Raw genomic sequence first — 15789 nt, 5'->3', positions numbered from 1 at the left:
AGGCAGGGGGAAGGAGCCGGGAAGGCTCTGCAGGATGGGGCTGTCAGTGCTCCCCACCATGGGAGCTGCCCCACTCCTGTAGCTGTGTGTCCCTCCTGGCTATAAAAGCCCCAGGATTAACATGCCAGGCATTGTCCCTGCTGGGCCCCACGTTGGGAATTGTTTGCTCCTAAATTTGTCCCTAAAAATATCCCGGGGAACAGGTGTTGCCTGCCCTGCAGCCCTTGTCATGCAAAGGGACATTGGGCAAGGGGCTTTGTGGGGAGCAGTGGGGACAGCAGCTTTTTCACTGCTTTTCCTGGGGAAAACCCCAGGGTCTGTGAGGGGCTGGGGGCTGCTTGAGCATGCCAAGCTGCAGTGGCGTGCTGGGGGAGTGGGGCTGCTCCTTCTCCTTAGAGAGGGAACCGTGCCCTCCTTGGTCCCCACCCCACCTGCTCTGAGGTGTGACCCCACATTTGCTGGCTTACACCATCACCCCTCAGCGATACAGCCTGGCCTGCCGAGGTTCCCTGTCCTGCTCTGGTGGCTCCCAGGAGTTCCCTTGGCCAGCACTGTGCTGTGTGTGCCCCACCATGCAGGGCTCAGCACGGCAGCAGCTCCCGGGCTGCTCACACCCCCTCCCCTGCCTTTTCCAGCATCTCTGCAGCCCTGTCACACCAGACACACACAGAGGTGTGTCAGACAGGCACAGGGTAGAGGTGCCAGGAGGATCCAGCCCATCCCCACGGCATCACCAGCACTGGTCAGCCTGAGCGTGTCTGTGTGACCCCAACAACCCCCAGGTGGGGGGTGGTGTCTGAGCTGGGGCATTCCAGTGCCCAAAGGGGCTCCAAGAGAGCTGGGGAGGGACTGGACCAGGGCCTGGAGGGACAGGACAAGGGGAATGGTTTCCCACTGCCAGAGGCAGGGATAGATGGGATAATGGGGAGAAATTCTTCCCTGGGAAAGTGCTGACGCCCTGGCACAGGGTGTCCAGGATGCACTGGACTGCCCCATGCCTGGAAGTGTCCAAGGCCAGGTTGGACAGGGCTTGGAGCAACCTGGGATAGTGGAAGGTGGCCTGCCCATGGCAGGGCTGGGACTGGATGATTTTAAGGTCTCTTTCCACCCAAACCAGTCCAGGATGCTTCCCATGCAAACAGCCCTGGAATTCTCTGAACCAAAGGGGGGTTGTGGGTGCCCCGGGACACACGCACAGTGACACACGGGTGACCTGTGTGTGTCCCTGTGTTCCAGGCAGGGCCCCAGGTGTGAGCAGCAGTCCCAGCACTCCCGGGGCTTGCAGCAGATGCCTGCAGAGGAGGGGATTTGTGCTATTTTTACCGACCACTTGCAGGCAGGGCTGGGATTCAATACCCCCGCTCAGCCCCAGCCCCGGCAGAGCGCGGCTGTCCCCAGGCCAGGCGTCACCTCCCTCCTGCACAGCCAGGTAAGGCACTGCCACTGCCCCCTGTCCCCTCCGGGTGTGCTGGTGCTGGGATGGGCACGAGACCCCCGGCACTGGCATGTGACACAGGGGAACCCCCAGCACGAGAATCTGCCTGAATTTCCCCCCCTCTCTGAGGTGGATCACACATTTCCTTTGCTCTTGCAGAGAGGATTGGTGAGGCTGCAATGGGGACAAAGACTTTTAGCTGATATTTGCCTGTGTTTTCCCAAACCGTGGCAAACAGGACTGTTTGAGGAGCACTTGCTGGGTGTTCCAGCCTGCCTCACTGGTGGGAGGCTCAGGGTGGGAGCAGAGTGTGGAGTCCTGGTAGCTGGGGGAGTGCTTATGGTTTGTCTCCAACCTCCTGGGATAGGGGAGGATGTCAGGATTGTCTGTTGATTTGGTTTATGGGATTATTTCTTTTAAGGATCTCCATGATCCAGTGGTTCAATAAGCTTTACAAGCTTCTCACAGCTGGGACAGTGCAAATATTACAGAATTAACTTGCCCAGATCCTCTCGTCCCCATCAGGGAGCCAAGTCTCTTATGGATGCTCCAGATCCAGCTGGAGCCCAAAAGTCCTGGCACTGGGGATTGCTGGGGATGTCTCACTGGCACAGCTGAGTCCCTGCAGTTCTTTGGGAAGCCAATTTAGGACCATTTGGCCCTAAAATGTGGCTGACCTTGGTAGAGGTCGTGAGCTGGTGTGGACCCCACCCCAAGGAATGCCGGGCTCTGCTCCAGCAGGGGACAATGGAAACGCTGAGGCTGCTCCCAGCCCTCTCAGCTCCAGGGAAAGAAAGGCTCCTCTGCCACCCCCAAAATAAACTTGGGGGCAGCAGCTGGGACCCAGCCTGCTCAAGGCACCAGCGCTGCCTGGTGTCCTCCGGGATGTTTGTCACAGCACCAAAAACCTCCACAAAAGCAGGAAACTGAATGTCTAATGTGGTTTGAGGACAAAGAAATTCCTGTTCTTGGGATTTTTCCTTGTAAATCCAGGGATCTGGTTTGGGAGGCTCTGGGGAAGATGATTCCTGTTGGGATTTTATTACATTCCCCCCCATCCCCCAAACTTCATTTATTCAGGACATGTCTGGATGAGCTGTGGGGGCATGGGGATGGAACAGGGACAAGGGGACAGAGCCAGGAAGTGCCTTGAGATTTGCTAGGCACAAGCTCCACACAAACCTGTGAGCTTTGAGACCAGCTTTTCATTTCCCCCAGCATGAATCCTTGGGGTCTAAAAGAGTTTCCAGATATCAGGGGATGCAAAAGGATCAAGGCAAAAAATCACAGCTTGTCCATTTCACTCCCAAGAAAAAGCACTAAACCCATGCCTGGAAAATGCTGTTTGAGGGGGGAAAAATTTAAAAGGATTGGTAAAATACCTGACATTTTTCTGCTGCTTGGGCTCACAGGGTGCCCTGGCTGCTCAGCAGAGGAGGGGAGAGCAGGGTCAGAGCAGGGCCAGGGGAGCAGCATTGGCTGGGGCAGCTGCCAGGGCTTGGGATCACCAGGCAAATGTAAAATAGGAAACCCTGAGTGTTTCACCTGGAATGTGACTGCTGAAGGAACCTGCTCAGCTGTGGGGTCTGACTTAGAGAATCCCAGACTGGTTTGGGTTGGGAGGGACCTTAAAGCCCATCTAGTCCCACCCCTGCCATGGGCAGGGACACCTTCCATATCCCAGGTTGCTCCAAGCCCTGTCCAGCTTGGCCTTGGACACTTCCAGGGATCCAGAGGCAGCCACAGCTGCTCTGGGCAAGCTGTTCCAGGGTCTCACAGCCAAGAATTCCTTCCCACTATCCCATCTAACCCTGCCCTCTGGCAGTGGGAAGCCATTCCCCCTTGTCCTGTCCTTCCATCCCCTGTCCAAAGTCCCTCTCCAGCTCTCCTGGAGCCCTTTGGGCACTGGAAGGGGCTCTCAGGTCTCCGTGGATCCTTCATGTCACCAGATGGGCACCCCCAGCCCTCAGCCCGGTTCCAGAGCAGAGTGGTTGCCCATTGCTCTGGCGCTCCCCGGGTGGGTTTTGGCTCTCCCATCCCTGCCGTTGCCCACGGGAGCTGCAGGACAGGACTCCCTGAGCCGACACAGTGGGGGAACCCCCGAGGCACCCCCATTTCTCCTGAGATTTCCAGCCTCCATCCCTTGCCCCGAGCTGGGGCGGGAGACGCAGCCGGCGGGGGAAGTGCTCGGAGCTTGGGAAAAGCCCCGAGGAGCCGGAGCCCGAGCCCTGCAGGGCCGGCTGGCGGCACGCTGCAGCTTGCCCGAGATGCGGGCGGGTTCTCCCGGGGCCCGCGGCTCGTCCCGTGCTCCCCGGGATGGATGGAGGCTGCGGAGCCGCTTCCCTCGGCCGACAGCGCGGGGCAGCACCGCGCCTCGGCATCGCTCCCCTCCGCCTCCTGCCTCCGTGCACTGGGGACTCGCACCCTTTTCAGCCGCTCTCCCTCTCTTTGCAGGGAGCAGCACACGCCGCGATGCCCGAGCCGTGAGTAGCTGCGTCCCCTCGGAGCACAGAAAGCCTCGCCCGGCTGCGCTCGTCCCTTCGGGGAGGATCCGCCGGGAGCCCCTGCCCTGCCCCAGACATCTGTGCCGTTCCCCTTGCAAAAACTGTCTTTAAATGCAAATTGTTTGCCCTTTCAATGTCCCAGTTCGAACCTCGGGGCTTTCCCAGATCCCGAAATGCAGATTTGGGGGGGCAGCACCTCTGGATTTGCCGTGAGGCTCTCTGCAGCACATTGCACAAACACACCACATTCCCTGTTGAGCAGAGGGGAGGAACTCCCTGCAAAGCTTTCCTGGAGCAACGACCTGGGGAGGTCCCAACCCTGTGAACCTGAGCAGCATCCAAGCATCCCGACCCAGCTGAAGTGGGAGTGGGGGAATGAGGGTGTCTGAAACACAGGGACTGAGCTGGGCTTGGCATGATGGGCACAGTGCCAGCTCAGCTGTCACACCTGAGTGACATTTTGGCTTTCTTAGCTGTGGCCCTGAGCTCTCACTGCATTTCCAGAGGGCACCTTCACCTCAGACCTGGCTCACGTGCTGGTGGCAGCTGTGAGATACAGAAATAAGGAACCAACTGCAACCACACGAGATGCATTCCTTGACTGTCCCCTCTTTTTTGCTCTCATTTCTTGATGCCCTGTTCTCTTCTCTTGTTTTTTCTGCTCCTCCCTGGCTGTTCCCCTGCCTGCAGGGAGGTAAGTGCCTTTCCCTTTGGGAGAGACCTTGGTGCTGCTCTGCATTTGCAGCGCGTTTGTTTTCAAAGGGTGTTTTCCTTTCCTCCCCTTTCCCCTAGAGAAAATCCAAGATCACAGCCTCACGCAAACTCTTGTTGAAGGTGAGTCCCGAGGGCTGGAAACTCCCTGGGGTTTGTCTTGCTGGGGGAAAGGAGCTGGGTTGCAGCGCGTGGTCGGTGGGACAGGGGTGAGGAAAGCTCAGGGATGGGCTGTGAGGAGCAGCTCCCACCCCACCTTTCTCTTCTCACTCATGTGGGATTTGTGGTCCAAACAAACCTCCCCTTCACTGAGGTGGGGAGAGACCCCCACACCTTCAGCTCCAAAGCCTCAGCCTGTTTGTGCTCCAGCACGAGCCTGGGAGCTCCCCAGGCTCTGTCTTGGGATAAACATTGCCTGCCCCAGCAGAGCCAACGTCAGCAGCCAGTGGGACCACGGCCCAGCAGAGCCCCACAGCCCCAGAGCCCCACAGCCCCAGAGCCCCACAGCCTCAGAGCCCCACAGCCCCAGAGCCCCAGAGCCCCAGAGCCCCACAGCCTCAGAGCCCCATGGCCTCAGAGCCCCATGGCCTCAGAGCCTCACAGCCCCACAGCCCCATGGCCTCACAGCCTCAGAGCCCTATGGCCCCACGGCCCCATGGCCCAGAGCCCCACAGCCCCATGGCCTCAGAGCCCCATGGCCCCACAGCCCCATGGCCCCACAGCCCCGTGCCCGGCCCTGCCTGCCCTACCCAGCTGTGGGGAGGCTTTGATGTGTGTTTGAGGACAGCAGGGAGGGGGTGGCACACGAGTCTGTCCCATCCTACAGACCTTGTGTGAGTGGCTCAGGGGAAACAGGGGCCTGTGCACTTCACACTTCTGCCATTTCCTCATGCTCACAGAGTTTGATGCTGGCCAAGGCCAAGGAGGAGTGGGATCAGGAGATTGTGGACAAGCAGGCAGAGAAGGAGAGGTACCTGTCTGAGCGGGTCACTCCACTGCACACCAGTGGGCTCTCCTTGAGCCAGCTCCAGGTACTGCTCAGCCCCAGGCTGGAGTGAGCTCCTTGGGAGTGTGAGGGGCCTCGCTCACTGCTCTCCTGTTTTCTTGGCCCCAGGACCTGTGCAGGGAGCTGCACGAGAAGGTGGAGATTGTGGATGAGGAGAGATATGACATTGAAGCGAAATGCAACCATAACACCCGGGAGGTAGGAGGGAGGACGGGCTGGTTCCTTCTGGAAACTCCCTCCCAGTGGCAGCTCTGGCCTCAGTGGGGATGTGTCATGGACCAGGCTGGGATGTGGGACAGGCACCATGGTTTTCTCAGGGCTGGTGTTTGCTCTGCAAGGCACCACTCAGAGCAAGGTTCATCCCTGCCCAAGGGAACTCAAACTGTCCTCGGGGTCCACAGAGAGGTTCCTCACTCTCCTGGTCACCCCTGTGGGTCTGAGAGCTTCTCATGGTACAGCTGCCCATGGCCCAGCTCTGAGCCTGGGGGGCAGAGCCTTGGTGGGGTGGTCCCAGAGGGTGCAGATCCCTCAGTGGGGGCTCAGTGCTGGCAGAGCCTACTGCTTCCCGCAGGGGCTCTGTGCAAGGCAGCCAAGCAGTGACCTCCCACTCCTGCTCCTCTCCTGCCCCTGCAGATCAAAGATCTCAAAATCAAAGTTCTTGATCTCCGAGGGAAGTTCAAGCGCCCTCCCTTGCGCCGGGTTCGTGTCTCGGCCGATGCCATGCTCAGGGCTCTGCTGGGCTCCAAGCACAAGGTGTCCATGGATCTTAGGGCCAACCTGAAGTCTGTCAAGAAGGAGGACACAGAGAAGGTGGGTGACTCGTCTGGAGGCTGGAGATGGACACACTTCCTAGGGGTGCCCTTGCCCTTCTCCGTGTTCACCCCTGCCAGCCTTGGAAAGAGCCTTGTGAAGCCATTCCCATTTTGGGATCTTGTAGGACCACGTAGGACCAGTTTGACTGGGCCAGGCCAGGTGGATGGTAACGTGAGATTTAGGGCTGTGTCTGTGGTGCTCTTCCCTCCCAGAGTGTGTGGAGGTCTCTCATCTGGGCCCCCTCAGCACCATGGCTGAGCTACACATGCAGAGTCTGAACTTTGATCCTGCAGGGAACCACGAGAGCTCCTGTTGGGCACAATCACACCCAGAAATCTCCCAGGGAACTCCCCGACCCAGATTAGATAAAACAGAGCAGCCCAGCAGTTGGCCTGAGATAAATGGCCCAGTTCCCACCTGCTTGGCAGAGGTGTGAGAAGGGAAAGTCTCATTGCCAGCAATGCCCAAACCTGCCTGGGGTGTGCAGGTGCCCCAGCACGAGGAGCTGTGCCTCCTCCTCAGGCATAGCTGGGGATCCCCTCTCCCCACATGGCTCTCACCAGCTTGTTCCAGCTCAGCAGATTGAATGAGAATTGGATGAGCAGAATTGGATAAGAATCTAATTTTTCATCTGTTTTTCATTTGTCCTCCCATTGTGGGCTTTTCCAGCCCTTTGGACAGAAAACTGTGCTTACAGCCCTGGGCACCAGGTGGAGAACACATCTGGGTTTGTTCTAGATGTGGTGAGATGGTTTTGGGGCGCAGCTTGTAATCTATGAATGCTGGAGGGGGGGGCAGAGCAGACACCTGGGCTCCCAAAACTGCTGTCACCTGCCCAGAGTTGCTGTCACCACCCCTTCTGCTCTGGAAGTGTCTGCCAGGCTCCCACTGTCACACCAACAATCCCAGTCCCCACCAAAGGCTCGGAGAAGGTGGAGGTGGGAGGGCAGTGCAGGAAGTGTTTTTACTTCAGTAAGAACATTTGCCCCACTGTGCTGCTGTAAACCCAAAGTGCCACGTGGTTTCTTCCTCCTATAGAAATCTTTCTGGAATTATTGAGCCTTCTGGTGCATGAATGCAGCTTGGCCAGGCTTTGGGGAGGGCAGTATGCACATGGATCCAGACCTCCCTGTGGAGATCAGGCTGCTGTTTGCCACATCCCCAGCCAGCTCCTCGTGCAGGAACACATGGCAGAGAGACAGGGGCTTTGCCAGGGGGCAGCTGTGTCCTGCAGCTGAGGGCTCCGTGCAGGGGAGGGACAGGGCAGGGCTGCCAGAGCCTCATCCCCAGCCCTGTCCCTCGGCAGGAACGTCCTGTGGAAGTGGGCGACTGGCGCAAGAACGTGGAAGCCATGTCGGGCATGGAGGGGAGGAAGAAGATGTTCGACGCTGCCAAGTCCCCCACGGGGCAGTGAGAGGTAGGGCTGGGTCCTGATCCCCCTGTGCTCCCTCAGCCTTCTGGGCTGTGCTTGGAGAGATGCAGAAATGTCCCCACGCCCTACAGAAAAAGGCACCCCACACCTGGCTGGGGGTCTGTCCCACACCTCCCTGCCATGGGGTGCCTGCCAGCCCCCCTCCTCTTCTCCTGGGTGTTCCCCTTTGGGTGTGCTGCCTGTGCCACCCTCATCCCGTAGGCATTGCTGGCACCACCCACAGCCAAAGCTGCCCCTCTGCCCCTCTGCTGTTTCTTTCCCACAGGAGCACTGGGAAGAAGACCGTCCCCATCCCTGCTGCCAGCCTGCCCTCGCTGCTCCCCTGTCCCTTTGTGCCCTTCTCCAAATTCCCACTGAGCTGAAACACAAGGACAACGGTGTGGAAAGGAGACCTGAGCTTCTTCCTTCCAGCAGTGCCCTCAGCCCTGCTCCTGCACAGCGTCCCTGCTCCAGCAGCCGCACAGGCCGTGCTGTCCCCAAGGGCCACTGCCACCCACCCCCTCCCAGCCCTGCAGAGACGCCCCAGAGGCAGCATTTGCCCTCCGTGCCCCGTGGCTCAGCCCGAGACGTGGCACCCCGAGATGTCCCTTGCAGCCAGACATGCATTAAAGGACTGTCCTGGGCCGAGGCTGCGTGGACTCCTCACTGGGGAACTCTGCCCAGGGCCAGGGCCAGGTCACCCTGCAATGTCCCCGTGCTGGCACTCAGACACCACACCCTGGGCTCACACAGGCTTTGGGCTTGTTCCTTCCAGCCCCGGGTTGCTCCTCATATCCCACCAGCTCTGCTGAGACCCTGGCCCCGGTCAGGGCCACCCCTGCTGGGCCTCAGGGGTGCAGCAGCTTCCCAAGCACCAGGCTGGGGGAACAGAGCTGCCTGTTCTCCACCCCACTCCCCTGGTTTTGGAAAAGCCTTCAGAGCTCCAGACACCAACTCCCCACCAGCTGCCCACCACAAGCACTGCAGCTGTGGCAGTTGGGGCAGCCCCATTTCAAGACTTAATTCCAGAGATGCATCCATATTTCAGGCCAAACATCCCATGCTTCCCCCCCAGCCCAACCATTTCTGTGTCACAGCCCCCCAGACTGCAGCTGGTCTGTGAAAGCAGCTGGGAATGTGCCAGCTTGTTCTGGAGCAGGGCTGGAGGGGTGAATTTGTGAGAATTCAAACTACTGGGATCTCCTGGCTGGGGGCACTGCAGGAGATGCTCAGCCCACATGCAGAGCAGCTCTTGGTAGTTACAGCAGTGCCTTGTCTGTGTTCCCAGGGTATCCAGAGGAATTGCAGCATCCACAGATTCAAACCCACACCACACTGGGGTGTGCTGCAGCACCCCCCATCCCTTTGGAGTGAGCCTGTAAAGTGCAGAAAATGCAATAAACTGGAGCAAAGGGCAGGTCCCAGGCAGGGATGGAAGGAAGAAAAGAAATCAAAAAGTATGCGGGCTCCAAGAAAGATCAACCTTCCCAGGAAAACACTGCATTGCCAAAGCAAGGGATGGGAAAGGAAGGCCCCATGCAGATGGTTCCTGCAGGACTTCCACAGCACACTCATGGCTGGCAGAGGGAGGGAGGGAGGGAGAGACTTCAGGAGGTGGGTTTGGGTTTGTCTCCAGTACAGCTGAATTCCTCTGGCATCACATCCCTTCCTTTTGCCAGTTCAGGGATCCTGAGCCACTCAGGCACAGAGGGTGAGGGAGGACACTGCTGGGGACACTTCTCTAGCCCAGCCACCAGCACTCAAGGCTGCCACAGCACCCTGCACCTTCTTCATGGAGGATTCAAAACTCATATGCAAACTCTTCCCCAAATTAGGAATGGAGCAGAGGAGGCTGACACTGGAAAATCTGCTCCTTTGGCTCACTCTTTGGGGTGCTCAGTCCTTGTTCTTCCACCTGACCCTTCACCCCCTCAGCATCCTCCTGCAGGACTGGAGCAGTTGCATGGCACACAGAGCCTTTCCCGCCCATTTTTTATCTTTTCAAGCTTAATTTGGCCAAGCTGCTGTAGCCTAGCAGGGTGCCAGGACTCCTTTATCCTCATCTGAGGCACCTCAGGGCAGGTTCCAGGCAGGCCCAGCCCTGGGAAGTGTCTCTGTCACGGCCAACACTGGTGTCTCAGCTCCCAGGGGTGCGTGGTGAGACCCCAGGGTCTGCCATGGCCCAGCCTGCCCACTCTGGAGGCAGAAGGCTTTGGAGCAGCTCTCCCCTCCAAGCTCAGGGCCCAGGCAGGAGCAGCGCCGAGGTCTGAGATCCTGGGATGTCTCCAGGAATCCCCAGAGGCAACTCACACAGGTCCTGGCAGAGGAAGAAAGATGTGCAGGGAGAGTTAATAAGTGTGACCTGACCAACTGGTAGAGCTGGAAAATGCAACAGAGGTTTCATGGAAACAAAGCCTTCTTCAGGCCTGGAACAGAAGTAGAAAACAGCACAGTGGGGCTGAGTACAGTTCTCTGAGCTTAATACAATTATGCTCAAAAATTACAATAATTTAGTAATTAAAAAACGGGGGTGGAGTTTGTGGGGTTGGGGAGGGATGGAAGGGAGATGAAAGGCCACAGAGGTGCTGGGTGCTGTGCAGCAGGCCCTGGTCAATGCTGGCACTCAGGCTATCCCTGTCCCTGTGTCTGTCCCCGTGCCTGTGCCCATCCCTGCCCCTGTCCCCGTCCCTGTGCCTGCCCTCGGGTCCTGCTCACCCAAAACTGCTGCAGAGCCAAACCTAGGGGCTCCCCAGGGTGAATCTGCAGCCCCAAAGGCAGCCAGGTGTGCTCAGCAAGGTCCCAGGGCTCACATGCCCTTGTCATGGGCTACAGGTGGCTTCCTGAGGCCACCTTGAGTTTTAGATTGAGTGGGGAGAGAAAAACCCACCCCAAAACTTTTCCCTCTACAGAATCCCCTACTTTTTCAAGGTGTAATGCTCTCCAGTCACTGGGTCTCATTTTCATCCCTCTCTGGTGGAAAACTACACTGACTGCCATGGGAAAACAAAGTTCTACAGATTTCAGTTCTATTAGGAACACAGAAAAAGTGTGGGGCAAAAAATCTCTTTCAGTGGGACTGAATCTCCAGGGGAAGATGGGACAGTCAGCTCCAAGCTCTCCCGGTTGGATCAGGGACTGATCCAAGTCTTCCTGTCCATCTCTGCTCTGGAGCTGCTCCTGTGGCCCTGGGCCAGCTGGGTCCCAGTGCTCCCCTGGCAAAGGGGAGGCCGAGCCTTCCCCCCAGGTTTGCAGCTGGCTCCCCTCATCCCACAGCTCTGCAGAACCATGGTTGTTTCCCTCCCAGATGACAACAACCTCAGTTTCTGCTCACTGAATTATAAAGGAACCCTCCAGTACATTTTTTACTGAAAATTGAGCCCAAATGGGAGAGTTCACAAGGCTGTTCTCGGGGACAGAGACTGATGCTGGTGGAGTCACTGGTGTCTCTTTCTAGAGGAACTGGAAGTCAGCCCTGTCTCCTCGAGCTGAGCAGAGCCCAGTCCCCACTGTCCTGCACTTTTCTCCACTGCAGCCTAGACTCCCAAAAGAATGCAAAGCAATGCACTAGAATCTTAAAAATGACACAAACTTCAAATTAAATTGGACAGAAGGAAAAAAGAATATATAATCAAGACAGTATGGACTTCTGAAAACATCCCTCCTTGTTGGTTGTAACGTGGTCCCTTCCAAGTGACAGGGGCTGTGTGACCTCCTTGATGACCAGTCACGCTCAGAGACATCTGAACTGTGCCCAAATATTTCCCTGAATATTTGCAGCTCAGCTGGAGGCTGGTGCTGCAAAGGGAGGATGGGAGAAAGGTCAGTGGTGATGGGAAGGGAGTGAAGTTTATTCCACAGTCTCTGCAGGTGACTGCAGCATCTTGCCCTGCACAGGGCTGGCACAGGCTGCAGTCCCTGAGGTGGGGGTGAAACACCACCCTGGGACCCCTGAGGGCTCTGGGTGCAGGACCAGACCCCATGGCAGGGCCATGGCACAACCCCTGGTCCTGTGTGACCCCTGTGGTAAAAACCAGGAAGGAATTTTTCCTTCTGGAGCCCTCCAGGCTCAGGTGCTGCAGCTCCAGGGAGGAGCAGGGTTCAGGGTGAGCAGGGCATATCCCCCTTGCCCAGCTGCCCTTGCTGGGCCTGACCCTGTCCCTCACTGCTCACGGACTCCTCAGGAACCACAACCAATTCAGGGGTGCCCAGGGACAGGACAAGCAATGGCCACAAACTCAAACAAGAAGCTCAACCTCAACACGAGGAAGAACTTCATTCCTAGGAGGGTGCAGAGCCCTGGAACAGCTGCCCAAGGAGGGCCTGGAGTGTCCCTCTCTGGAGACATCCCAAAGCCACACGGATATATCCCTGTGTCCCCTGCTCCAGGTGACCCTGCCTGAGCAGGGGTTGGACTGGCTGATCCCCAGAGGTCCCTTCCACCCCAGCCACCCTGGGATTCTGTCACTTCAGCACCTGAGAAATCTGCACTGATGTCACTTTTGGGGATGTCCTTCGTTTGCCATCATTAGATCTGGAGTGTCACAGGGATGGCATCTGATGAGGAGGCCAATCTGCAGGGAATGGAAAAGGAACCTGAAGGACAATGAGGCACCATGGTGGAATTTCTGAAGCAATATTTGTCTTTTTTTTTTTTTAATAAAAAGCTAAATTCTAAAGGAAAATAAGGCCTCTGGTAGCTGGGGCCAGGCAGTTCAAACAATAGACAATTCCTTTCCTAGGAATATTTCCTTTCCTAGAAAAGGCCATGGTTCAGTTTCTGAGCAAGCACCAATTTCAGACCCTTCTACAGATCTCTCTCTGTACCATCACACACATCTCTCCAAAAGCTGAATACGTTTTAGGGGGAAGGAGAGCCCTGGACCATTCCAGGGCCTGCAGAGCACCATCCTAGGGATGGAGGGAGAATTCCAGCTCTTCCCAGAGCTTTTAAATGCTGGTGAAACCTCTGGGAGTGTTGGGATGGAGCTAAGGCAGTGTTGGGATGGAGCTGAGCAGGAGTGAAAACCCCTTTTCCTGGCCATGGAGCCCTATGTCCCAGCTCAGGAGGGAAGCCTGGGAAGAAAATGCTGCTCCACCATGGCAGAGCAACAGGGATGAGCCTCAGGAGATAGGGAGGAGCTGAGCTGTGGCTGAGGCTGAGGGACCAGCACAGCACAAGGGATGGAGGTGGAGGGTTCAGAGCTGGGTCCCAGGAGAAGCTGAGAAATGCCATAATGACACACAGTTGTGCCAACTGGGAGCTCTCCACCACCCTGTAGCCAAAGAAACAGTCTCTGCGCTGTGATGAGACACAGGACACTGTTCCCAAGGGAAAAACCAGCCCTGTTGAAACTGGTCTAGCTCCTTAGAGGGTATTAATGAGTTCTGCTGATCACACCAGGGGAAGCTCTGGGCTCCTCCTCAGGCAGGTGCAGCTCCCCTGGGCAGAGCAGGGAAGAAGGGTTTGGCCCTGGAGCTTCTCTGCTCACATCCTGCAGTTCTGCTCCCTCGGCCATGAGCACAGAGCCTTCCCCTAGGTGCTGTGGTCTGGAACAGCAGATGGGACAGCCAGGTGAATGGAGAGGCTCTGGACAAGCATCAGATTGATTCTCTGGGCATCCCTTCCCTCACAGACTCATCTCTGCCTGATTTCATCACCCTCAGCTCTGAGGACCTGCAGCGTGGGCTGTGCTTTGAGGATGAGCTCAGGGTGGCCTAAATAACTTTGCTAAGGGAAATCCGGTCTGACAAAGTGACTGTTGTTTGTTGAAGGCATGGATAAGGGTGACCTGGGACACAAGCCTTTTCCTGGGATTCCAGAAACAAAGACCTTTAGGTCAAGCACAGCTCAGAGGGCAAGTCCAAACCGAGCTAAATAATCAACCAGCAGAGAGGAAACAGTAGTGAGATAACAAACTGCTGATAATTCCTGCGATTTTGTCACAGCAGAGGGGAAGACTGGTGATGCAGACTGAAAGATCTGGCAGCACTTGGAGTTTGGGGGTAAAGTGGCAAAGGAGGTTTAGAGGGGTATGAAGTGACACACAGGGGAAAAATCTCACACGACTCCACCTATGAGATGAGGGGCTCTGGACCTTGGCTTTACCTCCTTGGGAGTGAAATTTTGGGGTTATGGTGGACATGAAAAGACATGAGGAACATCAGGGAAAGCAGGAGCTCCATGGCAGCAAAGATATCCAGACATGAGAGGTCAATGCTCTGTGCTGCTGTACAGCCCAGCAGAACCCATCCAAGATAAAGGAGGAGATTCCTAGCACTGGGGAGTAGGCCTTGAAAACTTCTTGCTGAAGGATATTTTCTCCTCTGACCATTTTCCTGGGTTTGTGGGAAATGGGGCAAACCCACGGAAGAGAAACCCACTGGGGGATCTTAAATAAAGAGGAAACTCTGTTCAGCTCCAAAGGTTTCTGAGCTGCAAATAAAGCCCCAGGAAGGGGCAAGTGTCAGCGAGGGGGTGAGTGTCAGCCAGGCTCATCCTCTGACTAATCCCCAGGCACTAAATGCCCATCTAGAATTTCTTCAACTTAATAACCAGAGGAATTGCAGACTGGGAGGTTTTATATTCCTTTGCTGTGTAGATCCTAGCTGGGGGTGTTCTTTCACTGCCACGTTCAGTCTAATCCTTTGGAAAACCCCGCTAAGTCCTGTGCTCCAGTGCTATCCTTTGGCAATGAGTTTTGCGAGCGCCGTGCTTGCCGTGCATTAATCACAGAGTTTTTATTGCTCTAGAGGAGCTGCTGATGCTGGACTGCTATATATAGTCTGTCAGCAATTAGCAGCATGCTTGCAAGGTTATTTAAGTAATTTTTTTCCCTTATGCCACAACTAACTGAATTCTCTGTATATATGAAAACACTTGAAAGATGAGCGATTACTGCAAGAAGAAAGAAGAGCAGAGAGCAAGCCCTGCTTGGAGTGGGCGGCTCGTTTGACAGGGCTATCTCCTAGAAATGGGATTTTAATCAGGAACCTTTGATTAAAATCATTGCTCAGGTCATGGCACACCCCTGTGGGCTGGAGGCATGCAGGGCCAGCCCAGCCTCACAACCAGTTCCTCGGGCTGGTGCAGGAATGGATCTCACTGGGAGCAGAGGTTGTGCTCAAGGGGTCCTGGATGACATTTCCTGCAGGGAATAGTGCCTGGCAGTCAAAGCAGTGGGGTCGTGGCCATGCTGTAGGAAAATCCTGGCTGGGACCCGGCTGTGCTGTGCCTGGGCCCCTCATCCTCACCCAAGACAACCCCCATTCCCCCACTAAGGCAGTGACCCCGTGGCTGCACACCTGCCCTTGGCAGGAAGGGCTGCCCTGTGGGAGGGTGGGGGTCTCGGGGCACAGCCAGAGGGAGGATGGGTTTGATGGGCTGGGTCCGGGTGAGTGATGAACCTCGACACACAGGTCCTCTCTGGCACAGGGCTCCAGCACAGAAAAATTGGATCCCCCCATGCCCCAGGCCCCTCCCTGGCTCTGTGAGTGCTCACTGCTGCAGCAAAGCTCAAGAATGAGAACACCTTGACAGCTCCATTTGAGACATCTAGAAAGGGTTGGAAAGAGCAGAGGACCCTCCCAAGCTCTTTGGAAAGGGCTGGACTGCGCCCAGCCGGAGGTGTTTTAATGACTGTTTTGGATCCCCGGGAGCCAACCTCCTCCCACTCGGCCCGGGGTAATTCACCTCCTCCGCCGGGCTGCAGGAGTTGTTGACTGGTGGATTGCGGCTGGTAGAACAGGTTCTCTGCAGGGAGTTGTCTCCGAAACCCTGGAGACGTGGATGGCCCGAGCCGCGGGTCCCGGCTCGGAGCCTGGCAGCGAGGAGGGCTCTGGTTTTGCGTGGCACTGCTGGGCAGGGCGGCTCTCGCCCCGCGCCGCTGGCACACAAATCACAGCCCTGCCT

General features: G+C 56.7%; 1 protein-coding gene and 1 long non-coding RNA gene across 2 annotated transcripts; one reads left to right on the top strand and one right to left on the bottom strand.

Annotated features, from left to right (window-relative positions):
- Positions 1–1288: 1288 nt before the first annotated feature.
- TNNI1 (troponin I1, slow skeletal type) lies at positions 1289–8524 on the top strand. The gene is given in 9 exon segments (XM_064398938.1): positions 1289–1357; positions 1359–1452; positions 3869–3918; positions 4732–4773; positions 5550–5681; positions 5765–5854; positions 6290–6466; positions 7776–7886; positions 8167–8524. Coding segments are annotated over 8 exon segments (762 nt in total). The 3' UTR covers positions 7884–7886; positions 8167–8524.
- A 1117-nt stretch (positions 8525–9641) lies between these two features.
- LOC135286119 (uncharacterized) lies at positions 9642–15784 on the bottom strand. The gene is made up of 3 exons (XR_010350610.1): positions 15571–15784; positions 12354–12451; positions 9642–10197 (listed from the first exon to the last, which is right to left on the bottom strand). It is a non-coding gene; the product is annotated as an uncharacterized LOC135286119 (long non-coding RNA).
- Positions 15785–15789: the final 5 nt, after the last annotated feature.

Source organism: Passer domesticus, chromosome 25 (genome assembly GCF_036417665.1).
Source record: "Passer domesticus isolate bPasDom1 chromosome 25, bPasDom1.hap1, whole genome shotgun sequence".
Lineage (NCBI taxonomy): Eukaryota > Metazoa > Chordata > Aves > Passeriformes > Passeridae > Passer > Passer domesticus.
This window is presented reverse-complemented; position numbering and strand designations above follow the sequence as displayed.